Source organism: Trichoderma virens (genome assembly GCF_000170995.1).
Source record: "Trichoderma virens Gv29-8 chromosome Unknown TRIVIscaffold_5, whole genome shotgun sequence".
Lineage (NCBI taxonomy): Eukaryota > Fungi > Ascomycota > Sordariomycetes > Hypocreales > Hypocreaceae > Trichoderma > Trichoderma virens.
The window spans coordinates 1059444-1084686 of NW_014013744.1; the positions used below are offsets into that span (position 1 = coordinate 1059444).

At 49.2% G+C, this 25243-nt stretch overlaps 7 protein-coding genes across 7 annotated transcripts; 3 read left to right on the plus strand and 4 right to left on the minus strand.

Annotated features, from left to right (window-relative positions):
- Window positions 1–2543: 2543 nt before the first annotated feature.
- Window positions 2544–2851, plus strand: TRIVIDRAFT_220813 (uncharacterized protein; the record flags this gene model as incomplete). Its single annotated transcript, XM_014102295.1, has 2 exons — window positions 2544–2623; window positions 2683–2851. 2 exons carry the CDS (start codon window positions 2544–2546, stop codon window positions 2849–2851), a joined length of 249 nt encoding a protein of 82 aa, XP_013957770.1.
- A 3219-nt stretch (window positions 2852–6070) lies between these two features.
- Window positions 6071–8382, plus strand: TRIVIDRAFT_190511 (uncharacterized protein; the record flags this gene model as incomplete). The annotated part of the gene is made up of 4 exons (XM_014102296.1): window positions 6071–6303; window positions 6373–7621; window positions 7735–8290; window positions 8321–8382. 4 exons carry the CDS (start codon window positions 6071–6073, stop codon window positions 8380–8382), a joined length of 2100 nt encoding a protein of 699 aa, XP_013957771.1.
- Window positions 8383–9101: 719 nt separating this feature from the next.
- On the minus strand, window positions 9102–9881 carry TRIVIDRAFT_215826 (uncharacterized protein; the record flags this gene model as incomplete). The annotated part of the gene is made up of 1 exon (XM_014102297.1): window positions 9102–9881. The coding sequence occupies one exon, from the start codon at window positions 9789–9791 to the stop codon at window positions 9324–9326; it is 468 nt and encodes a 155-aa protein (XP_013957772.1).
- On the minus strand, window positions 9837–12137 carry TRIVIDRAFT_178991 (uncharacterized protein; the record flags this gene model as incomplete). Its single annotated transcript, XM_014102298.1, has 6 exons — window positions 9837–10593; window positions 10654–10756; window positions 10808–11215; window positions 11317–11410; window positions 11498–11731; window positions 12003–12137. Coding segments are annotated over 6 exons (1731 nt in total), but the record flags the coding sequence as incomplete, so codon positions are not given.
- A 2389-nt stretch (window positions 12138–14526) lies between these two features.
- Window positions 14527–17259, minus strand: TRIVIDRAFT_36778 (uncharacterized protein; the record flags this gene model as incomplete). The annotated part of the gene is made up of 9 exons (XM_014102299.1): window positions 14527–14844; window positions 14923–15237; window positions 15461–15741; window positions 15816–15889; window positions 15984–16200; window positions 16260–16294; window positions 16356–16860; window positions 16943–17022; window positions 17108–17259. The coding sequence occupies 9 exons, from the start codon at window positions 17257–17259 to the stop codon at window positions 14527–14529; spliced, it is 1977 nt and encodes a 658-aa protein (XP_013957774.1).
- Window positions 17260–17686: 427 nt separating this feature from the next.
- TRIVIDRAFT_113809 (uncharacterized protein) lies at window positions 17687–20016 on the minus strand (the record flags this gene model as incomplete). Its single annotated transcript, XM_014102300.2, has 4 exons — window positions 17687–19183; window positions 19236–19526; window positions 19588–19714; window positions 19778–20016. Coding segments are annotated over 4 exons (2154 nt in total), but the record flags the coding sequence as incomplete, so codon positions are not given.
- Window positions 20017–20607: 591 nt separating this feature from the next.
- Window positions 20608–22746, plus strand: TRIVIDRAFT_11712 (uncharacterized protein; the record flags this gene model as incomplete). The annotated part of the gene is made up of 2 exons (XM_014101950.1): window positions 20608–21799; window positions 21863–22746. Coding segments are annotated over 2 exons (2076 nt in total), but the record flags the coding sequence as incomplete, so codon positions are not given.
- Between the last annotated feature and the right edge of the window lie 2497 nt (window positions 22747–25243).

Genomic DNA, 25243 nt, shown 5'->3' on the forward strand with positions numbered 1-25243 from the left:
ATAATAATGTAGATTTGATGGTGACGGGCACAACAAACACATTGGCCTTGGATGCCAGTATACAGATAGCTCCACGCGCTTTGGTATAGAAGACATGTGGCGTGGTGCCATACAAACGAACCATACGAGTAGCTCTCAACGGTTACTGGTATGTCTCCTCAGTATTCTAAAGTTATGAAAGGGGCAAACGCGTAATCTCTGCTGCCTTCCTCATACCGCGTCTGTGATCTTAGGTGAGTTACACGTTCCACGGTTTTGTTGACAAGACTGCCAATCAAGTGTGTGTGGGCTTTTTTTTTTTTTTTTTTTTTTTTTTCGAAGGCGGAATTGGGGCCATGTTCCGCAGGGGGAAATATTGCGGAACAGCTGTGAGTTTTCTAACAGAGGGTGCCGCAAGCCTTGAGCCAGGAGGAGCAGCTTCTTGTGTGGTAGGTGTGGAGAATAACATACGTCGTCAGTGACCCCAGTGTGGAATAACTTGGTCCCTGTTCAACGGTGCGAAGGGGGACCAGCTCCGTTGTTGAAACCATGCTCCCTTCTTCCCCCTTTTCTTTTGGCCGGGCTAGGACATTCAAACAGTTGAGCTGAAGCACAGAGAAATTACAGCTTCATCCCCGCTATGACTGAAGTGGTGGCCTGGACCCATGTAGCAGCAAATGCCTGACAGCTGAGTTCCAAATTATTAGGTAGCATCCAGTTCAGGAAAACGGGAGAACAACGAATGACTGGGCGGCCCAGAAAAATCCGCAAATACAGGCATCAAAAGCAGGCGAAACTCGAGACTAAATCAGCCCTTTCTATTAGGACCGTAATAGATTGGGTTCAATAAGGCGCTCAGCATAAGTTCTATTGGACATTCACGCCGTACAGTAGGGTGATCCAAGGCAGATTTGAGACTGACCGATTTGGGAAACCGGGAAACCAGACATTACCTCTCAATGCGGCCTCCAAGGCCTCAAAGATGGCCTGGTGGATCCCAGTGGGGGTAGGAAGAGCACGCTTTCTTCTCCCTTCCTCTCCTTTATTTTATTTTTATTTTATTTTTCTTCCTTCCTCTTTTTATTCTTTTTCGCCTTTTAATCATCCAGTTCGTGCAATGCCGTCACGGGAAGTCCGTCCCGGCCCTCTACCGGCCCCCTCGGAGCCGAGTGCCCACTTACTGTAAAGAGAAAGGGTGTTGTAAAAGCGGAAACCACTGGCAGTCTGTTGCTAGGATCATGGGGTGACGTGTTGGCTGAGTGTCGCTGGGGACGGAGGGCTTCTGATGAAGGTGGCCTTTGCTGCGCTGCATTCATCGTTTGATTCTTCCTCGAGTGACATGTATGAGAATGTATCAGGTACGTGCAAGGGTATAAAAGTTAGCGCAGGTGAATGTCGTGCTGACCAACAGTCGCCAATGTCCGCATTCTACCCTCCTTCTAATGTCCCAAAGATGGTGTACGTGCTGCCGGAACGTTTTGCTGCATCCACCCCCCTGCTTTCTGAAAGTATTAGGTACATGCACTAAGTCCCGCGTCTCTTGACCTGATTAAGCAAATAGCCATCTCTCAAAGCTGATTCGCGTGCAGTGCGGCATCCGCAATGGCCTATCTTTGCCAAAGAGAATCTGATGTCATGGAGTTGCGCAGCGCGTCAGAGGTCACGGTCACATGAGTGACAGGCGGTGTACGTTGAGATATCCGCGCATCTCTTTGAGAGGAGCTCTTTTGCTTAAAATGAGCCGGAATCCGTCGGCGTGCACCTCATGCCACCAAAAGAGTGAAGAAGGGCTCGAGACGGTCCGAGGCGGCAACTATGAGCAAAGGGGCGGTGGGGAGAATCAATGGGAAGCCATCTAATGCACAAAGGTATGCACATATGCCATTAATGGATATGATTGGTAGAGGTTGTCATCTAGCAAGCTTATATGATTGGTAGAGGCTCCCAACTAGCAAGCTTCATTGAGAAAGAAAGAGTTGAAAAGAGGAGAGAATGGAAGCCAAAACGGCGTCGATGGCATCAACGTGGGGACAGCACTTCGGGCATTCAAGCCCCTATCTTTTGATGGACTACATGTAGTATGGTCGGAATTTCCCTCTTGGTTGTTTCCCGTCAACTCGGCTCCCGTGCCAAATTGCATATCCTACGAGCGTTGTGGGATTGATGCACGCCACTAGGTGATATCAGAAATGATCATTTCAATGATCGAAGACGCTTTGTGCCCCTCTATTCTCTTCGAAAACTCCCTTCTCATACCCGGGCAGTCGGTTAAACATCCGTCGTCCGGGCCTCCCCAACCCTGGTTGCCAGGCTGGATGGGGCTGGCGTGCAAGCCTGGGGCTCTGTCCTCGCAACATGGGCCAGCACGCGGGGAGAATAGGCGAGGTTTCTATTATATAAAAGCTCTAATCCTGGATACATTCGATTCAGTGTGTCTAAGATCTTGAAGAACAAATGCTTGCAATCACCTGAGCCCTCCGACTTATACCTCCTTTTTATCTTAGTAATATTTTCATCTGAAGATAAGCAGGCCTGAGTTGCGATCTGGGCAGCAATACTTCAAAATGACGGGCAACGCCAACTACAGCCATGAAATCTACTATTTTGCGATCTATGTACATAGAATTCTGGCTGTTCTATGCTGGTTCGTGGAAACGTTCTGCCTTCAACCGGGTGCTGTTGGTATTGACTTGTGCATTCTAGGCTGTGCCAACAGCTTCAACAACTCACTGCTCACGTCATCCAACGGATGGATGAAGAGCGCGAACGCGGAAACCGAGGTGAAGCGGATATGAAGATTGATCGAGACGACAATGATTTGGACGACGTTGACATGGATGACATTGAAATGGACGACGCCTTTTTTGACTGACTATTGCAAATCCTTGAGTCACGTTTACCAACTACACGATACTCTTACGGCGGATGATCATGTGCAATTGGGTACCAGTTTTGTTGACTTAGAGGAGTAAAGGGGCGTAACTTGGTCAAAGAGGAAAAGAGGGATGAATAAAATAAAGGATACAGAATGATTGGGAAAAAATAAAACCCTGGAGGAGGGAGTCTCATGTTTATTTTTGTCATAGTATTTCGCTGCGTTTATCTTTTGCCGTCACTGTTGAATCTATACAATACCTACCTACCTATCTACCTACCTGTAGTCACATACACCTAGTCAAGAGATATCCAACATCCCAGCGACTACATCAAGTATCGTAATAAACGTAGAGGAAGTCCTTTTTATTTAATGCCACCTTACTTAAGTAAGGACGCAATTCTTTAAGTATTTTCTACCGTCGCTATTTTCTTCTACAATCGCTACTTTCTTCTACAATCGCTACTTTCTTCTACAATCGCTACTTTCTTCTACAATCGCTACTTTCTTCTACAATCGCTACTTTCTTCCACAATCGCTGCTTTCTTCTACTATCGTTACCTACCTAATAGGTAAGTAGATGGTAGATACCTTAAAATTTGGAAACGTACCTATGATGCTAAATAGCCACTCCCTTAGTTAAGATCTCAACAGTCCTTTGCCCTCCCCAACCATTGCGTATGTAATTTCGGTTACATGTACTAGCTACAGAGTACTTCGTTCAGATAGTCAACAGAAGGTGGCCTTTGCCGGGCAAACGAAGCTATGCCGCGGTCGGCTTGCATGATTTTGTCATCTCAGCTCTGAGAACAAGGATGCAATCTGAATTCAATGACTCTCACTCACTTGGCAGGGTGGCTGAAATCATCAAATGACATGTCCATCTCGGTACCCCTACTAGTACGGACAGAGGTTCCAATGCCGAAGCGGGCTCGATTATCGCCGTACGACACCTCTCAGGATGGATGGCCGCATTGTCCACCGTTTTGAGATGGATAATGAACGGCACGCTTTGTTATACACACCCTCGAGAGATAAAGGGGTGTCCATATACAGACATACACGTAGTGACATGCTGCTGCCCAATCCTCTATTATTTTCACCCCCTCGAAATGCAAGGTTCTAGACGCTATTGCTGGGCCCGGTTTTGCGTCCGAACATTGCGGTGAGCAATCAATAAGTCTTCCAGTCCGGCTTTTCTCTCAACCCCTGCCGCTGTCTCTGGCAACAAAACGGTCATTTGAGCCCAAGCTTTCACCGAAAATGAAACGCCAAGTGGCCAGTGAATACGAGCCGCCCTCTTGTTGCCGTTAGCGATGATGAGTTTGGCTTTTCTTCTTGAGAAAACGCGGCTGCACCGGCATCTCCCAAACATAAGCAAGGCTACGGCCCACATGGGATCTGAATCCCGGTTTCAAAGGGCCAGGCCATGGCATGGTACGATGCCAAAACAAAAATAGATGCTACAATTCCATCTCATGAATGCCGAACGGGTGCACAGTCAGCCTGATCTGCTCGTTGCGAGGCCTTGAGTCAGTCACAGGGCCTGAGGCATCAAATCTGGTTCAACCTCGACTGCACTCAGCACATTGCCTTGCCTAGAAGCACATACGCCACGGGCCTTGTCCGCCTTTTTTTATTTTCAGACTTTCATACACGTAAACAATCGAGTCAAAATGCTGTCACAGGTGCTTTTGACGCGTTCACTTTCGTTAACATGGCGAGAACTAGCCTGCTTCCTTGGCTTTGCGCGTTTGCCGCGTTGGCGCTTGTTGACCTCGAGCTACCTACACGCCTACATGCCCACCTACCTATCCAGGCACCGAGTGCTTAGAAATGCAATGCAAGCAGTTTCAATACACGGTGTCGAGTACTGTATTCTCATACTTCTTGTGTCACTTTGCTATTAGGATTCATGCTTATTTGTGCGCGCTCAGGACAGTTTTGGCCAAACGGTGCCTCGTTTGTTCTCCTTGATCGGTCGCAGCCCGCGAATTTTCGACGGAGCAGGTTCCTGACGTTTATGTACGACAGCGACCACATGTACTAAGACCCCAGCTTGGTTCGGAAAGCCGTTACGAAGTGCATAATCTTGTCACAAAAAGACGCTGTGACTGATCCCAGGATCGATCGATTCTCAATTGCACTGTGGTCGCTCTGCTGTAAGCTTATGCTGCCAACGAGACACAACCCTGCCATTCGCGCTTTTAGGCGAGACGTTCCTTTTCCCCGAGCAGATCGCCAACTCCATTCGCGATAATCGCAAAAGATCCAAAACATCGACGCCTCGGGGTGTTGTGGGGATTGAAACACGGGTCTCTTTGCTAGCTTCGGCGAATTGTCAAGCGTCTTTTGGTCCTTGGGCTTGCTAGCGAGCATTGACGGCAGCTAGATGACTCGCAGTAAAGTCTATTTCGACTTCATTTCTGTCAGGGGAGCAGTGCTTTTGCAGCGATGAGATCAAGGCGGTGAAAGCCACGTCACGGGTCGAATCATGTGCTGCCCGTCATGGTTGGGACTTTGCCATGGTTTCTTGTCACAGGTACCTATTTAGGCAGTGCAATTCCAAGCATTATTACTGGGTAAACACGATTGGGGATATATCTTTTTATTTCGGTGACGAATTAGACACAAGTATGTTCATACTCCATACAGGCTCAATCTCCGAGAGTCGGCGACTTGACGAGTGGGCTCTCCAGTCTCACAGGTGTATCAAGAGCTATCCAAAGTTGGCTTACTTGACGACTAAAAGTTTTCATCTCTGCTCATGTGACTTAGGGTAGCCTTTTCGCTGAAATAACCGTCACAAGGTATTGACTCAAACATGCCTGGGGACCGGTGGAAATATAAAACCTCCATGAGTACATATACATGGTGCGTGTAGGTATTCTGCATCGATGGATATGATGTGTACATGTACGGAGTACTTGTCAGTACAATCATCACGACGTGTTATGGAATTAAGTTCTACCGCTGTCCGAAACGACAGGGACTCATCTTTCCAGCCCTGTTCATCCAATGCTCTAGTATCTAGGCTACATACATGTACCCCGCTCACTCGGGATTGAATGCTGACCTGGGAGAGAGAGTCGGCTTCAGCCTTGGTTGTCCTCACTAGATTCTCGTTATTTTGTCATTATATTGTGCAGAACACTCTTATAATTACCCTGTCAGTTGTCTCTTGTTAATCTTTTCAATGATAGTAACTGTGACATTATGAGCTCTGCCCGCGCTATCGAGTCCAACAACATAGGCAATGATGCCCGAATTCACCAAGGAGATGTAATCCACAATTATGCCAATGCCCCTCGCGAACCTTGTGTCCTGATCCCTTTTTTCCGCAATGAGGGCCTTATCCTTCGTCAGGACATTATTAGTGAGCTGGATAGAATCCTGCCGCTATCCGACGACTACTCTACCGCCGCCCTCTATGGACTTGGCGGCTCAGGGTAAGGGATCTAGGGGCTTTTATGTCTATGTAATACGTTCAACTTTGCTAATACCTAGCGACAACCCAGCAAAACTCAGATTGCCCTTGATTTTGCCTATCGCCGGTGCCAAGTCCCCTCCTGCTCCGTGTACTGGGTCCATGCCGACAACGAGACGACTTTCACCCAAGACTTCAAGTCAATCGCAAAGAGGTTGGGTGTCTCAGGCAATCTCGTTGGCGAGGATCTCTTGATGGCCGTGCGTTATCGCATTGAGATGAACCCTCCCTGGGCGCTTATTCTAGATAACGCGGATGACTTAAGGCTCTTTGGGGTCAGCAATACTACACAAGATGCTTTAAATCTAGAAGAACGGGTATTGAGCCTAGACAAATTCATTCCACGAGGTCCAAGGGGCCAAGTTCTTTGGACAAGCCGCGACGAGCGCATCGATGGAGGTCTCGTTGCTGCCGGAAGAGCAATTAAAGTCTCAAAAATGACTCCGACTGAGGCGAGAGCGCTGTTCAACAGTTTGAGAAATAATCGCGTGGATGGAAATGAGGCGAAAGATATTGCAGAACTTCTTGCCGAACTTGACTGGCTACCACTCGCTATATCGCAAGCTGCAGCATATATGAAGAGGACCTTGATAACTGTTGAGGAATACATGTCGAAATTGAAAGATGGGAAAAAAAGGTGGAGGATTCTAAAGCAATCACAAACCGACCGTCATCGGCGACGAGAGGTGTCAAACAGTATTTTAGAGACCTGGAACATTTCAATGCAACTTCTTCGGATTGAAAACAAAAGAGCACATCAGGTTTTGCACATACACGCCTTTTTAGACAACCAAAACATCCCTGTTGAGTTGATCAGGCAGGCAGCACTGTACACCGTCAATAGAAATAAGGTGGATCGTGCTCACGAAGAACAGGATGATGATTCGTCATCAGACTGTGATAGTGATGGCGATAAAACTAATGAGGCCATCGCCCGTCTCCGCGACTTTTCATTTTTAAGCACGCAAGCTGCTGGAGATGGAAATCGCTCTTACAAGATGCACAAGTTGGTGCAAGAAGCGATGCGGTATGGGCTGGGGAGAAAAGAACGAAAGGAGGAAGAAAAGTATTTCTCGGCTGCTGCGCTTGAGATTACTTCCAGTCTCTTCCCGTCTAGTAGACCAGAGACATGGAACGAATGCGAGAAGTACATCACACACGCACAGCAGGCATGTGAGTGGGCTACACTCTGTGGAAGAGAGTTGGAAGCCTCAAATTTATTATTCAGGCTAGGGAGGTATCTACACCAGCGCGGAAGATGGAGAGAGTGTGAGATTCCGGTACGAAGAGCATATGAATTCGAAAGACGATCCTCGGTGACAAGCATCTTCATACTATTACCAGTATGGAAGCCCTTGCAAAAGCTTATCATTCCCTCAAGAAGAATAAAGAGGCAGAAGAAATGGAAGTCAATGCACTTAGACTTCGAGAAGAGATCCAAGGCAAAACACATCATGCTACGATCAGTTCTAAGGCAGAACTTGCCATTACAAATTTTGCAATGAGCAAGTCTGAAGAGGCCGGGAAAACAATGGAAGAAGTATTAGCAATACAGCGGGAGGCTTTTGGCAATAAGGATCCCAAAACAATGCTAAGCATGACACGTCTTGCACTAATATATTTCGCACAAAGCAGATATAAGGAAGCAGAAGGAATAATAGTGGAGGCACTAACATTACAGCATGAGATTCTCGGACATAAGCATCCTGATACAATTCTAAGTAATGAATATCTTGGACATATATATAGTGCACTTAACCGGCATAAAGAGGCAGAGGAACTACTGGTAAAAGCGTTAGCACTACGGCAGGAAGTTCTTGGCGACAATCATCCTTATACAATTTTGGCTATGTCAAATCTTGGAGATAAATATCATCAAACTGGCAAATACAAAGAAGCAGAGGGGATGAAGGCAAAAGCACTGGCACTACGGCGGGAGATTTTTGGCAGTAATGATCCTGATACAATTGCGCTTATAGCAAGTCTTAACCGAACTCGCCGCGCAATAGAGATGGAAGGACATACAGAGAGAGTAACGTAGATTCAAGGGCAAGGCACGCTAGATGCGCCATTTAGCTCTGAAGATTAAAAAAAAGACCGGTTGTCCAGCATCAGGACCTAAACGTTCGTATGCCATCACAAGCAAGCTATTATCAAGATTACGGATCTGAGTTCTATCATGATCTGAAATTAAAAGATTTTATGACGAAAGCATTAATTCATGATTTATGGCTCTTTTTCTCTTTGAGAGTTTGGAATCTCGTAATTTTTAGGAGAAACCAATAGAGCACAAGCTTGGGCGAAGAAAGCTACCCAGGCTATTGTGAAAAAAGGATCCGGAGCAAAAAAAATTCGGAGCTGCAAATCAGAATATATTCAAGAGATTTCCGTACAGCCCTGAACAATTCATTCTTGTTTGATGAGAGCAGACCTCATCGTAGTATTGGGACCTGAAAGCGAGATTATGCTCCTGAGGGCATGACATCGGCACAGATCAAGGGGTTTCTGGCAAGCGTGTTCATATTCTTCCTGCATATCACCGAAATTGGGTGATTAATATTGAGGTACGAATACGCTGAGTACGCAGATTGATAGACAGTAAAGAAGAAAGGAAACTGATTAGAAAAGCAAGTAAAACATGGCAAGGCTTAAATCACATGTGCGCTCTTCTCACAATAAAATACATTTGACAGAAGAATCTTTCATTTTGTTGTTCATATTTATACATAGAAACTTTTTCTTCCGTCTAAAATACGAAATGAAAGAGAATCTCATAAACTGTAAATTATCCCGTCATCTTCTTCAGCATTGATCTCCCATGTGTACCCAGGTTGAATCAAGGTAGTTGCAGCCCAAAACACGTAATTTCACTTTTCTCAGGGTCTCTAATTAACGAAAGAAGCCAAAAATAACGCTATTCTAGAACAAAGCAACGCCATATTTTCTGTATCTCATAATCCAGAGTATCCGTGAAACCACCTATCACTCTTCAAGGCCTGGCGGTTTGACCTGGCCCGGCCCCCACACTCTATTCCAGATACTGCTGTTGGCATATTTTGAGAATTGTGCAAACTTGCCTACCTCATGAGCCATATCAGGTTTGTTGCTATTTTCTGAATCTTCAACCGGCATGGGCATAGACTCCGTTATTTGATGCATCAAGGTATCTGAGGGGGCGCTGGCAGCAGATTGATCCCCCAAATTAGATGATCCCACAGAAGAGGATAGCATATAGGCTCTGTCTGTGTTCTCATCGGCACTCAGTGGTAAAATGGGTAGTCTGCCAGCTAAAATATCGTTCGGTGATGTCCCAGGTGGTATATTTATACCTGTAGGCACGTTTATGCCAACACCGCTGTCGATCGAAGCAGGGGATTCGTGTGAATCATTGCCTCCAGGAATAGTAAAACTAAAGTCATAGCTATCCCAAAATTCGTCGAGTTTAGGCATATATTCTTCTCTTCGATTAGGGAATACTTGGCTTTGCGCAAGGTCCACTCTTTGCCGCTTCCTCCTGCGTGTATCACCTGTTGTCGGTGGTCTCAAAAACTGGTCGTAGATGCGGTTGAGGATTCTGTACGACTGTTTTGCTACCGGCGCGTGCTGCTCTAGAGTTCTCATCACGCAAAGCGAACCATCAATTGCTCTCAAGGCTAGTTCGCGCATTGGCATACTTGAATCGATATCGTGCACCACAGCAGAGCACAGGAGAACCGCCACGTCGAAAATGAAGAGCAGTACGGTGAAGTATGTTGTATCCTTGGGGAAAGCAATCCGTAGAAACTGGAATAATCTGTTCAAGTGTCTGAGAGCCCATAATGTGCCATCTCGTTGAAGCCGCAGATCCTCGGCTGGAGAATCCATTGACAACGGTTTAGTAAGATGTGATCGTAAGGGAGATAATAGTGAGAATGTTCCCATCATAGTAAGTTTGAATCGCTGGAATCTAAGCCACGGGTAATCATCATCCAGACGTGTGTCGGGATTCCGCAGAGACAGGTGTGGCGGCAGTCGCGCAGCCCAGTTTTCCACAATGCTATTATGTTGTACAATATCTTTCATTTCTTCTAGAAGACCAGGCTTTTCAAACGCCGATGACAGCGCGCCGCCGAGTTCGCATTGTAGCCACATGAACAAGCCAGGAGAGGGGTCAAGTTCTGCTAGCTCTTCGTCCAATAGGGGTTCGGGCGGTTTGAGGTTACAAAAATCGGGCTGTGAAATGAGAGGGCGTGAAATAATACTTCCAAGTTGCCTAAAGAGTTACAGAGTTAGACGGTGTATCTGCATCTCAGAGTTCAGCAGAGCAACTGACCAGTCCCACGCCCGTATGGTTACCCAAGCTCGCCTCCCCATTTCCAAATTATAATCAGAAAGAGTATCAGTAATTTCTTCAGTAATTTCTTCACGATTTATATCTAAATAAAACGTTAGAACACCGAGTGTGCCATCTGTAAAGACCAGCTTACCCAATTCACTGGCCACTTGGATAGCAGCCCTCAAATCACGCCAGAATTCAGGGTAACGAGCTTTCGTCCTGAACCATAGGGACGAATGCAGATAAGTCTGAAGGATATTTATATCATATCTTCCCATAGGAATTGTCATTAACAGCTTATGACTTGCTGCGTGATACTTCTCGGATAATCGGTGGATCGATTGGCCCTGGTCCGCCTCAAGTACACGGCGAAGTGAGTCGCTGGAATACTGAGTTGAGCAAGCGCAGGCCATTAAGAGGAGAGCAGTCCACTGAAGCTCAACATGGTTATTATTGTAAGCACGGTGACACCAATTTTGGTACTCTCGTCTAAACATTGCGGGATGAACAATGTAGTAGTGAAAGTTGACAGTGTCTAAGAAGTTATCCACAAGGGCGTCTACATCCAATCTCAATTTAGCAAATGTGGGAAATGGCTGCGTGATTTTTGAGATGCATGAACAAGGAGGGAGGGAAGTGAGTGCAAAAAGAAAGACTCACCAAGGCATGGCTTAGACGGGAGAGCCTGGATAGCCTTGTCCAAATGAGGAGAGTGGCCAGGTTTTGCAGAATCTGGCGTGGTATGTGTCCGCTTCTGGGTAGTTGTGTTAGTAAAAAGACTGAAACATGAAGGCTGTTACTGATGCCGTACCTTGCGAGGGCCGCTGTAGCTTGAAGCAACGTGAGAACCGGAGTAGCCTAGTCCCTCGAGATCGACATCGCTGCCGTCACTATCGCCGTCCAATGGGTCGAGCAGCTCATGGGAATAGTAGCATGATTCCTTCATCTGTGTCACCGACTGCTTGAGCTGGGCCCGGCGCTCCTCAGGAGATTTCACGTCGAGAATGGTCGGGAAAACGCACTGGCCCCCGAGACGCCTATTGTCGCAATGGAAACATGGCCAATACCGAGAACACTAATGGACATATTAGTTAAGTGTAGAGTTAAGGAGCGTTGCAGATATGAATATTGAGATTTGGAGGATAAATCCAGGCTTGTACGAAAAGAGGAGATAAGTTCAATCTGCCCGCATCTCTTCAATGAGGCATGCGTACATACACATGAAGACAGCGTAACAATGTCACAACAGGGGCTTCAAATTGTGTTACAATTAGGCCCGAATCATACCAATATTTTGGTAGTATGTGAGGTGATTTGAAGAGTTCTTGAGTCGTTCCAAGACATACCTTTTGTTTCCGGCGTTGACACTCTGTGCAGGCCGAGCGGAAGATGGCTTTGGCCTCGAGGCTCTGTCGCTCTATCACAGTGTTCGGCGCCTTAATGCCGGGCTGTTCTCCGGAGTGCACTTCCCTATTGTCCATGTTGACATCGGACTTTCTGAAAAAGGGAGACTGGTGAATATCTTCCGGTAAAGGGGAGAAGAGAAAATGGGCCAGTTGGGAGCTAGAGCTGCCCCCCGAGCCAACGGCGGAGACCAAAGATCGATAACGGCGCTCCGGCAAATGACCCGAACAGCGGTGGAGCTGATGGTGTAAGCGGCAACGGCTAGGGCAAGCTGGAGTACGAGTAGCAAGCGGGCCAGTCCGTGCTGCATACAGTAGGGAAGGGCAGAAGCCAGGGCCAAGTGAAATGAACGGGCGGAGATAGTTGAGGGTCCGTCCAAATGGTAGAGGCAAAAGCATCAGGTTTCCACGAACTGTGGTGGAGAGGGCGGGCAGCCACCTCGCTATAAATACATGTATTAAAGAAACCCGGACTCGACCTCAACGTTGATTCAGACAAGGTACACGTATCAATCAGCAAACGGACGAAGGGAAAAAAAATAATTCAAGAAGCTGAACCATCTGGTGTTTGCCCGGTTTCCTGTTGCCGTCCCCTGCGTCAAGCCATGTCTCGGCGCTGCTCAGGCGTCTGGCCCTTTTGACAGTCCTGATTCGCTGCCGATGCATTTTTCATGCAGCCCATGTTGTAGCTTTCAAGCCTCATGAATTGTTTGCCCAAACGGCCCCCATTCTGGGCGCACTTTGCATGCCCGGTCTCATCCCTGCATGTGGCAGCCTCGTTGTCTCTGCCGCAATTCGTGTCAGCGGCAGCCGTTGTATGCAACGGCCAATAGCTGGCGAATTGCTGTTCTACACGTTCCAGTTGACGCAGCAATTGGCGTCCTAACGTTGCTCTTCTTGCTGCCTCTTGGCTCCCTGCCGTATTTTTTTTTTTTTCCCCGCGTGTTTAAGCCAGGAACCCGGTCTGGGCCGGATCGGTATCACATCAAATGTCAGCGCCCAGTGCCTGAGAAATCGACGCCTGTGCTCTGCAGCACAACACCAGCATGTTGCAGCCCTGGAGAAGTACTACCTCAACATTGATGTTATCTCAACGTTGTGTAAGGTGCGTGTGCATATGCCCGACGAATCAAGCTCTCTACTAGAAGATTCCTCTCCAGCAGACCTGTCACAAAGAGGTGTACGGCAACGTATTGTACGTACTAATTGTAAGTGGGTGTGTGTACTCCGTAGCGATAGCAAAAGATTGGAACAAGGGAGAGCTGGGATACCTCAAGCGGCTTCTCGCCTAGGACGTCATCAGTCCCAGTCCTCCGCCCATCAGCATCCTCCTATCATATCTCGCATCAACCTGGCCAAGTCTCACTGCAAGCGCCTCTTGGCGGCTTCTCCTTGGCAAACTGTTGATCTTTCTGCCACACTCTTACAGAGACAGGGAATTGTGCCTGAATGGGGTATGGAGCGCGTAGCACGGAGCGGTTGAGCACAAGTACGACAAGATCTCGGGGGATTTCATCTCCGTATCGGAATCCAGAGAAATACGGTAATGTCCCTGATCCATCCACTGCTGCACAAGCCAGGGCGGTCAAAGTCACAGAGATGGAGGAGACGTAATCTCGCATATTAGCACGCATGGATGCTTGCACGTCGAGACCAAGGAACACAAAGACGTGTAACGGTCTTGAGCTACCTATGCACGTACTAAGGACTGGATTCACTAATAAAGCCATCTGCAGGCGCTTGGTACGAACAAGTGTAAGTGAGTCCGCGTGTATGCAAGCTGCATGTCTTTCTAGACAGATATGGAAGGCTGCATAAACCATCTAATGCGGATGTGTCTACGAGTATATCCAATAGAATCTCATAACTGCACATTGCTGCATCAAGAATACAGCACATCGTGCACCAGAAGATGCATCCATCCAGAATCTCGGCCGCCTTTTTGCTCTCCAGCTATTGTCCATACTAAAATCCTCCATGTCCACTTCTAGCTGCCGGATCCCCGCTAATAAACGGCGTTGCGCCTGGGCCATTCCACTAAGTAAACCCCCTGTAAATCCACTACAAGTCCCTGCAGCAGCATCTGCAGCCAGAGATCAATCACTTCACCCAATCCAATCCCCACCTCCATGGATCTCGCAAGTGGGGTTCTATCTTGGCGTCTTCTCTCCTCCATCTCATGGGTGTTCGCCTTGATTTAGGGAGTCACTACTACTATCGTATTCAGCACCCCACAATCGCTATTCAGCATCCCATTCTTGCATTTCAAGCGGTCTGAGTAGTAACGAGAGTAGCAGATACTACCTACATAGCGATAGTAGCAGATACCAGCGATAGTAGCAGATACTCCAGGAACTGTAACATCTATTCAAGTAATGGTGATAAGCATCCATCTTATTATACATTGTTACGCCATTCGCAACTCCTCTTCTTAGTCACTGGGACGCTGGATAGCCCTTCCCTTGATTTAGCTCGAACTTGGCCTCAACAGCCCGTCAAACCAGACCTGCAGCCGTCTCCAGCCATCTTCCGCCTGCAGTGCCGTCACCAGACCAATATAACCGTCGGGACGCACCGCTACAATGGCCCCCCTTTCTGGGTCAACGCCATAGTGCTCGTGTGCACTGCCTTGGCTATCCGCAAATACCTTGTCATAGTCCCATCCCAGCTTCTTGTCGAACGGGTGGAAGACGTCGTGAAGATCCTGCAGCATCTCAATCTTGTCACGCGGCGCCGAGTGCACCAGCAGCACGTCGACAATGGACGGGTCCTCGTCCGTCATCCACTGCGAGGATCCTGATCCTCCGCGCGGATCTGGGCCCGGAGCGAGGCTGATGCGCGGCGACTTTGCTGGCGACAGCACATTGGCCTGGAGCCAGCCCCCAAGCTTGTTGACGGTGGCCAGCTGCGTGGCTTGCGAGATGTCCCCGCCGAATACGACGACGCGGAAACGGCCGTCTGAAGGCAGATGCAGCTGCAGCTCCCATGGCCGGGCGTCTGCCTGTGACAGCACTATTTGCGATGCAAAGCGTCTACCAGGCTGGCAATGCGCGGCAGACTCGGCGACGCTTATGACCTGGCCTTGAGACGCTGTCTCAGTGTCCTGCAGGCCTCCTTTCAAATCACTTTCTGATGTGAGAATGCTGGGCTGGTAGCGGATGCCGACACCCGTGATGAACTGCGGTTCAATTAGCAAAGAGCAACATTAAGACTTTCGGCAAATAGCGGCCTCCATCTGTTGCCCGATCTGGAGAACAGGAAGGCATTGTCTGAATCGGCGGAGTGGACCCTCTCACACGGCCTCAATTTCCGATGAAAGCTGGGCACCCACTCACCACGACTCAGTGCAAGGGACATCCTAGCCATCTACCGGGCACTGGGAGTATTGGGAATACACTTACCAGTTGTGCTTCTCGGAACGCCTGTTGAAACTCACTCATGGAAGACCCCGCCTCGTCCGAGGCATCCTTGGCCGGCCTCCCTGAGAAGAGCCTGGAGAACTTGTGATCAAAGGCAATGAGCTGCTGAGCAATCTGCTTCCGCTCCAACTCATACGTGTCAAGCACTTGTGGTCGCAGCAGCTTCTTGCAGACGAGGCCGAGTTTCCACCCAAGATTGTACGTGTCTCCCATGGAAACGTTCATACCCTGGCCGGCCTTGGGTGAGTGTGTGTGCACCGCATCTGCCCTGCGTTAGCAAATCTAGCGCCTCTCCAGTTCTAACCCGTCCGTTCACACTATTACAAGACTTGCTCACCTCCTGTAAGGAAAACACGGTTGTGTTTGCTAAAACGATCGCCGACTCGTTGTCCAATTTGGTATGCGGTCCACCTGCGAATGTGTTACTCAGCATGCAATGCTCCGTACTTCCCTCTAATAGCTTGTTCCGGTCGGTGCAGCACAACGCGCCGTTGATGAGACTTACCAATCAATGTAGTGGTAGTCAAGGGTGTAGGGACTTAGAATCTTTCTTGCCGTCTCCAAGATAAAATCCGGAGTGATCTGTGATCTATCAACGCGGCCTGTGCCTGTGGATACTTTCTTGAGCTGTGTGTAAACTCGAACGAGCTTATTTTCTCTAGGAATGATCATCATGGCTCCGTACTCGGCGCTGTGTATCATGCATCTGCTTCTAATATCCGCTGTCATGTCGTGTTAGTCTCGGGTTGGCGGGACATTTAGGGACTCTGCAAGATCTCACGGAAGTCTGTGATAGGGATAATGTCCAGCACTCCCCTGTTTGAAAAGCTATTAGCGCCCCAGTTGCTGCAAACTCTACTCATGAAGGGAGACTTACCAAATGGCATCAGTTGATTCACCCTTCATCTGATATTCTTCGCCGAGAGTCTTTCTCACCCATGAATGCGCCCCATCGCATCCAACTACATACTTGGCTCGCACTTTCTCCTCTCTCCCAACCCCATTCGTATTCGCAAGCAGCCTCTCTGTGTCATCCTCCGCCAGGTTGCTTCTGTACAGCCCGTCTTGTAAATTACTTAGTCTTTGCGTTGGGGTTGCTTCTTCTTCAGTCAGGTGGCGTAGAGTCACTTCTACGGGGTAAGCATCTTCGTCGTCAACACAACTTTCGTCAATAGTCAGCGCCGTTGGCATGACGCTCCGCTCAATCTCGATCAATGGGTGCTTATCAGAGGCAGACGCTCGGATCGTATCGATGAGGATGCTCTCGACGCGGCCTTGGTGCAGCACGGACTCGGTGAACCGTGAAAGATTCGGCTGCGTATTGGGGCCACGGTGATGGCGACGAATCTTGCCATCTTGATCTGGATTCCAAAAACTAACTTCTGTCGCCGCACAAGTAGATTGTTTCTTCTGTTTAGCTCCCACATCTTTTCTACATGTCGCAACATGGGTAATGCAACTCACCTAGCATGTGGTTTGCTTCATGCCATACTTTGTGTCCAATCCCAAAACTGTCGAAAATCTCCAGGGTACGACATTGAAACCTGTTTCGAGCAGCACCACATTAGACCTGTATACTCTATATAAAAACACAATTGGCCCATCCTTGAGCCTCAGGTGATGATTTACCCATCCGCTTGACCGGAGACAATTTTGCCTGTTCGCTTGTCCACGACTCTTGTCTTGACCCCCAACTTGGCCAGCCAGAGCGAGAGCATGAGGCCTGCGGGGCCGGCTCCGACGATGAGCACATCGACCTTTGATTCTGCGGCCGATTCCATGGTTAGATTTGCTAATATTGACTTAGCGTTTTGTAAATTAAATATGCATTAGAAAGAAAAAACTGATCTTGCCGAAATAGTAGCGAGCTTACGTTCTGCATCCAGAGCTCTTATATGGTCAAACAAGGGGTATACGGTCTACATGCACTACCTGTTTACGAAGACATGACAAAGTTTACTTGCTCCACGATTTTGGGCCTAAGTAATCATGGGTCATACCTGACCAACGCTCCCCTCATCCGACACAGTATCAACAAAACGTATAAACCCCAGGCTAAACTAATGTTTGAATCATCCCTTTTTATGAAAGACCCTCCCTATTCAATCCCTATTTGTCGGCTTCCCGCGCTTATTTTACTCCCCGCTAATATCCGCGGTCCACATATTATTATGTTTGGCTGACGATTTTCTTCGAAATATCTTTGCCTCAGTCACCGCCGACGTTGCGGCCCAAGTCTCTCCGCACTCTCCACACGCGCGAGCCGACTGGCCGCTTTTGGCTGCCGCGGAGCACCTCGACCCAGGGGAGGGCGGAAGAGGAGCCGGCATTTGGGTCTGAAGGAGCCTCAGATTCAGCTGAGGCTTCCTCTTCGTCCACATCTTCGGTCATGTCTTCATCCTCATTTGGATCTTCGCTCGCTATTTCAAGAGGCTTGTCCGCGTTCACGTCTTCCTGACGGGAGCGCTCATACAGGTCTTCTGTGTATGCCCATGTCGGCGCATCGAATTTTCCATGAACGAGCACGATATGTCGGCCTTGGGAGCGTATCTGCTCTATTGTCTGTAGCGGGATAGGCGTAAGAATTTGAAGTGTTTGGGTAGTAGTATCGATACCTCGGATGAGAACGAGGCCAATGGTGCGAGAGAAGCACGGGTCGAGAGTGATGTCGTTGGCATTTGGGATATACGGCAAGCCTTCCGCCGTCCTTGAAATAAAGCCTTCAGAATACCTGCCATTGTCGGCGCTATCCACTGGCAGCTGTGTAGTGTTGGCAAGATTGCGGAATGCTCTGGGATCCTCCACATCCACCGCAGCAAGGATCATTCCATTGATTGCCTCCGAGAGCAGTTCAGATGGAGACTGGTAGTCGTAAAGTAGAATGCCGAGAATTCCCCGCTGCTTGCCAGAGTACCGGACCTGTAAGGGGGGAATAGACGACAGTGGAGATGGGTTCCAGCTTGGCCTCAATCCTGAGCTCGTTTGTTTCTGTTCTTGCAAGTGGAAGTAAGACATGGCCTGCATGGCCCTCAAGTGAGCAGCGGTGCGGGATGCAAACTCAGATGGCTGAGAGGGAAGTGTGGTAAAAGTTCTCTTTGTTGCGCCGCGTAAAACTTCGACGACGTCTGCAGGACCGTCTTCAGACATGTAAATCACTTCCGGAGGGTTGACTCGAGAGATGATGTCAACGAGCAGATCCTGTCCAGTGCCCAGAATCCAACCTGGAGTGTTGATGAGAAGATGGCAATTGCGCAGCAGTCTTCGATAATAGTCGAGAAGATCCAGCACGCACTCCAAGTAGTGTTCCGGGGCTGCAGCTGGTGTCATGGACGCCAAAGCATGACACCGAATGACTTTGTAGCATTCATCGTCAAGATTTGGATGCGTAAAGGCGGCGCTCAGGTTGGGTCGTGTGACATGAACAAGAGATATTGTCCCACAAGGTGCATACTCGGGCTGGCCTGGATCCAGATCAAGAACGGCGACACCATGAGTGCCTGTCCGAGTTGCCTCGCTCGTCAAGAGGCGGTTTGCGAGCATCTTGGAGAAGGTTGACTTGCCGGCAGACTTGGGGCCGCATACAAGCGTCGTGAAAGGACCGCCCTTGGCTACGGACACGAGATCGGCCAGCTTCTTGTTCCATGCTGGAGGAGATGAGAGTTCTTGTATGACGCACTTCTTAGGGGCATCATCAGAACTGCATACCTGGCACTTGTTAGCCGTAAGCTGCGTAAGTAGAGTCAAATTGGGGACACACAATCTGGAAAGTTCGCCCCTTTCCTAGGCTGTTCTCCGTAGAGTCATCCTTTGATTCACCCCATATGCCTCTGAAAAGAGGGGATAGACGACTTAACCGCCGCAAACCGTCCGCATTTGGGTCGTTGTGAAGTTCCAGGCTGGCCTTCTCGGAAGTTCTGATGACGGGAATAGCATGACAGTGAGGGGCGTGAATCCAGTGTATGTTATCCGATGGCTGAAGAGTGGCTCCAAAGACAGTCACCTCGCCAGCGATGACTTTAATTCCAAAGCTTCCTATGACAAGAAATCGCTACACATGACTCCATTAGTCACTTATAAACCCCAACCCCTAATAGATGCTAAAAACATACCTCACTGTCTTTGAGCTTCAAAGCGACGGTGCCCTTTGGTGTTGTGCGGCAGTTGTTTTTACTCAGCAAGAAGGACGAGTACATGATTCGAGAACCCGAGAGATTTGCTTCTGGGGTAGATGGATCGCTTTGATATTGAAAACATTTTGTAAGTCCAATTCTGCAGCATTAGAAGATTTAGCCTGCCCACCTGATCTTACCACCCTGCGAGGTGGAAGCTCTTATTTCACCACGATTGAGCGCCCCCCTTGACCCGTTCTTCTTGGGAGACTTTGGAGGTTCATTTTGGCGCTTCAATGTTTGTAGGACACTAAAGGAGTTGGTTCTGGCTGACGCTGTGTCTTCAGGTTCAGGAGATGAGCTGGGCTCTTTAGCCGGTGTGTTGGCCACCAAGCGCCGACGAGCTGCAAGTGCACTTAATGCGCTTACTGCTGCTACAAATTGGGTTAGATACGTTAGAATATTCCAAAATTATTCATAGAAGGGTTCAAATGGTGAAATCCGGCTGGCTTACATGAAGGAGCAGCTTGGGTGTCGAGTTTACGACGCTTGTTGGAGGACATGTCTGGGTGATGCTGGGTAATAAACGATGAAAACCGGAGTGGAAATGAATCAGATACAGTGTTCAAATGAGGAAATATTCATAAAAGAAATATCTGTCTCTCATGTATAACAAGTATCTCCAAGCTTAGCATAACAAGAACAGCATCGAAAAGGTCAAAGTTCAGAGAGACATAAGCCTGGCATACTGGTGAATGATAAGGCACTTGGCGCTACAGCTTCTGAAAATGCGCTTATCGATAAGATATAGCGCACCAAAAGTTTTCGAACTGCGCCAAACACGTCCCGCCAAATCGCGCGCTTTCCCCAATACGGGCGCGTCAAGGTGGGGCTCTGAGCGAGCATCTTCAAAATTTCCATCCAGGCCTCGAAAAAAGTTCAGAGCAGCTCATCCTCTCCAAAACCGCCCACCTCATTGAGCATCCAACCAGGCTCATTGCACCTCATCAACCTGCCAAAATGGCGCCCAAGGAGCCTTTCAAGGTGCACTCGCTTAGCAAGCACGTCGAAGATACCAAGAAGGGCCTCAGCGCCTCAGCACAGTACAATCGGCGGCCTGTCTCCAAGCCGGCTGCAGCAGTCGTCAAGAATGAGCCTGGCGTCGCCCTTTTCGGAAACAACAATGACAGCGACGAGTCTAGCGACAGCAGCGACAGCGAAAGTGACAGCGATGAGGATAATGGCGCCGACTTCCTGAAGAAGCTCGGTGCCAATGGCGCAAAGCCTTCGACAACTCCCAAGCGGCGCAGCAGGGACGAGGAGATCGCCGATAGCGACGTCGAGCGCAACGCTTCTGCCAAACGTAACGCTGCTGCTAAGAAAGAGCAACTTGTGAAGAAGGAATCGTCTTCTTCTGAATCCTCCAGCGAATCCTCCAGCGAATCCGAGTCGGAGAAAACCGAGCCCAAGGCGAAGACAAACGGAGCTGGCGCCAAACAAGCTGCGGCCGTTCAGGAATCGTCAAGCAGCAGCTCCGAGGAAGAAAGCGAGGAGGAAGAAGAGGAAGAGGAAGAAGAGTCTAGCGAAGAGGAGGAGGAAGCCCCCAAGCCTACCCCCAAGCCTATATCAAAGACACCTGCCGCACCTGCCGCTGCAAATGGCACCCCCAAGACACCCGCCGCCGCACCTGCCAAGGCTTCTGAATCGAGCAGTTCTAGCGAAGAAGAATCAAGCGAAGAAGAATCAAGCGAGGAGGAGGACGAAGAAGAAAAAGAAGAAGAGCCTGCAAAACCCGAGGTTTCAAAGAAGGCTGCCGAGGAATCTTCTTCCGACTCGGAGGATAGTGAGGCTGAAGTTGACGAGTCTATGCATATTTCAGATCGCGAGATGGGCGCCCAGGTCGGAACGCCGAATTTCATCGCTCCCGATTTCGCACTCCGCAAGGGAAACGACGGAGCCAACGGCCAGGATGTGGCTCGGATCTGCAACGAAGCAAATTTGCAGGGCAAGCAGTTCTGGTACTTTACGGTTCCTTCCAACGTCCCCATCTCTGTTATTGAGAACATAGAGATCCCCATGGACCGATCGCAGGTTGGAAGCCGGGTCTTTTCACATGATGGCCAGGACTATGGCGTCTCCTTTGACACGATTGCGACCAAGAGCTCGATCCAGATTTTGATTCCCTCCGCCAGTGATTCAAAATATCAACCAGGTCAGTTATTCTCCTGAGCTATCCGCTGCGTATCTACTGAGAACTAACCAAGGTTATATCTAGCCCGCAAGCAAATTGATCAGACAATGCACATCAAGAGAATTGCCAACCTCGGAGGTACCGCCGCTTCTTCTGTCGGCCCCGCGCCTCGTCGTGCCCCTCGACCGCAACCAAAGGGCCTCAAGGCTAGGTACCAGCCATTTGGCGTGAATACCCCGATGGGTAACATCGGAGCAGATACAGCTGGAGATGAGGATGTTGAAATGGCAGAAGCACCTGCGGCAGTAGCCACTCCTAAGTCTACCAAGAAGGAGAAGAAGGGCAAGAAGGAAGATGCTAAAAAGAAGGACACTGATGTTGCTACCCCTGGCAATGCTGTGGATGCAAAGTCTTCCAAAACCGATCGCAAGGGCAAGAGAAAGCACACCGCCTCAGAAGACGATGCCGTCACTGCTGAGGAGCAACTCAGAGAAGAAATTCAATCTGCAGAGACGAAGAGCAAGAAACAGAAGACGGCCAGGGCTAGCAGTCCTGATCTCGGAGCAGAGCTGCCTTCAGCCGCCAGAAAGGAGACTCCCATTGCACCACCGTCTATTCCATCATCGGCATTTTCATCATCGGCTACGGCTATTGCCACTCCCTCCAAGGTTGTAGCTGCTACTCCTAGCGCGGCCAAGAAGTCGACCAAAAAGACGAAGCCCGAGACTCCTGTGCCCACGCCGCGACAAACAGCAGTTCCGCTGCCCAACATTCCCTTGACTTCCCGACCAAAGGAATCGCCAGTGCCTCTCCCGTCTGCACTCTTCACCACACCGGTGCAGTCTAAAAGTAAGAAGAGCAAGAAGAGCAAAGATGAGGTCAACCCCACTGGGTCCTCGCAACAGAGCCCACCACCAAGCGCTCAAGGGGGAGACAAGAAAAAATCCACGATCAAAGCCAAGGGATCGAGTTAGGGCCCTAGATCTCCGTACAAGTGGCTTTGAAGTGGAGTTGAGCGTGGCTACCGAAGCACATCTGTGAGCATGTATATGTAGGTAGCTATAATGACCATGCTGAAGGTGATGAGGATGAGCAGTATGGGATGTGGTAATTGTTGGGGTTTTACACTCCACAGGGGCTGTAGAGTCTACGGGACTTTGACTACCTGCTTTCGATTGTTACCTGCTCTGGACTGTTCGTCAAGCAGAGCTATTCTCGCGACTGGGAGACTTTGGCGTTTAGGAAGAAGCAGTTTTTATGTCTACAAAAAAATCAGGGGAGAGGTTACACTTGCATTTCAAGGGGTGGAAGAGATATGACGTCCAGCTTTCGGGGAGGAGAGACGATTTGCCGATATGTGGCAGGCAATTCATTGTATTTTTTTCATGTACATCTCACATTTCGCGGACATGTTACCGACGCGGCGGACTATTCACTGGGAAGAGTCTCTGAATGATCATACGTAGGGTAGGGATTCGTCTCACATACGCATGAAACTAATAGACTACAGTTCAAGACAAACCTACTTGCGGCCAGGAGGCTCATTTTTGACAATGTAGAAGACGTCGACATGTGAAAATGTTACGTAGATATTCGAGATGCATATAGTGGTATCTCGTGGACGATACCGAAAATAGGCAGAGATAGGAAAGGAATGCTCTGTCCCACATTCGCCAATTGTTAGGTGATAGATACTACGAATTACCTGTGCACGATAGAAGCATATGGCCGTTGATATCAGATCCGGGTACACACCCTGGTCGACTGGAACCTGTGACTTGGCGGTCGATTGACTGGATCGATTCGCGGAGTGGATACGGACAACGGATAGGAGGCGCACGAGCGATCGGTCTATCCATCGGTGAGGGAAGAGCGAAGCGAGCGAGAACGAGGCTTAGAGAGGCGGTGATCGATTTGGCGGCGGGACTGTGCATGCATGCATTGCAGGTACCAGTACCAGTACGGAGGGCTTACGGGTACTTGAGCCAGCCAGCCAAATCACCTACGAGTACAGTACAGTACCAGGCGGCCCCCCATGCAAGCAAACCTCGAGGTTGGAAATGAGGCTGTCGTACAGGGAAGACGAAGCATGCATACGTGGACGGAGCGGCAGCGGCAATGCAGGGGCATCGGGCGTCGGCAGGGCGAAAGACACGATTTGATTGATTTGGGGCCGAGCAGCTTGTACTCCGTAACAAGACGATGATACTTGGATGGACGCGGCTGGGTGGCTGGTTGGCGGAGATGCGATCCATCCTTCTTGGCTGAGCTGGCGGCGTTTTGTTGGGCTGACCCTGCGCCTTGCTGTACGCGTACCGTACCCATCACGATAGTACCTCGTCCGCAGAGTACGGAGAACTGGTACATGTATGCCTGCGTGAAATTGAAAGCGAGGAAAGCGAAAAAAGGGCTTCGTCATCTGGGGAGGATTTGCGTGGCTCGTTTCGTGGTGGTGAGACAGAGCTATTTGGTGACTTTAATTTTAAGCTGTGATCCGTGGGGTGTGATGTACAATCGCATTCGCACTTTGTTGGCCGTTTCCCCCCGTATGGAGCATCGCAATTTACCGCGCGTATCATGTAACTGTACCACGATCGGTTGATGACAGCTTGTTGCTGGATTGAGCTTTTTGCTTGCTTGACTAAGCGCTGGCCTAGAAGCATTGCGTTGCAAGGGGAGCTGCTAACGGGATACGATACGATACGGGATTCGCGCTGATACGGAGCCCATCAGCACTTGTGGTCCCGCGAAACTGACTCGGAAAAGGACCTGGAATACTGTATCCCTAACCTGGCGACAGACACACAAGGGGGGAGGGTTTTCTGATGGCAGGGGTCTTTGGCGCTGGCGAGGGTTCAGATCGCCGCGAGTTTTGGGTACCTTCCCTTGCCAAGAAATTCAGGAAGTCGAGTTTTGTCGCACACGGTGGGAGAAAAAAGGGAGGGGGATGCTTTTATTAGATCAAACAAGGTCAAAAGTTAAGCCTAGAGCAAAAAGGCATAGATCGCGGGTTGTGTTGTTGGTGGTGCCCTTGCATGGAGACGAGACGCAAGGCGAGGGAACAAAGAACGCCTTGGAGGCGTCGGGCCGTTGAAGGCACTACTGCGAACATGAACAAGCGAAGAGAAGAAAAAAAAGAAGCATTACTCGTACTTCATGGCCGAGGCATTGTCTCCATCAGAGGCTTTAGACGAGGTCTGCGTTCTTTTTTTCTTTGCTTTTTTTTGCCAAAGGGTTTTTTAGCCTATCGGATTAAGCGGACCTGGTTCGTTCAGCTTTTGGCGAGTGGTGTGATTAATTTATGCAGGCGAGGGATGACCAGGTGAAAGAAAAAATCATCTCTTTGCGATGCAACAAAGAAGCATTGCATAACCAAACACCTCACATACCCTTTCGGGCGTTTCTTTCGATGACAACTGGTGTTGCAGAGCCAACATCGATAGGCTCGATTAGGCAGAACTAGCA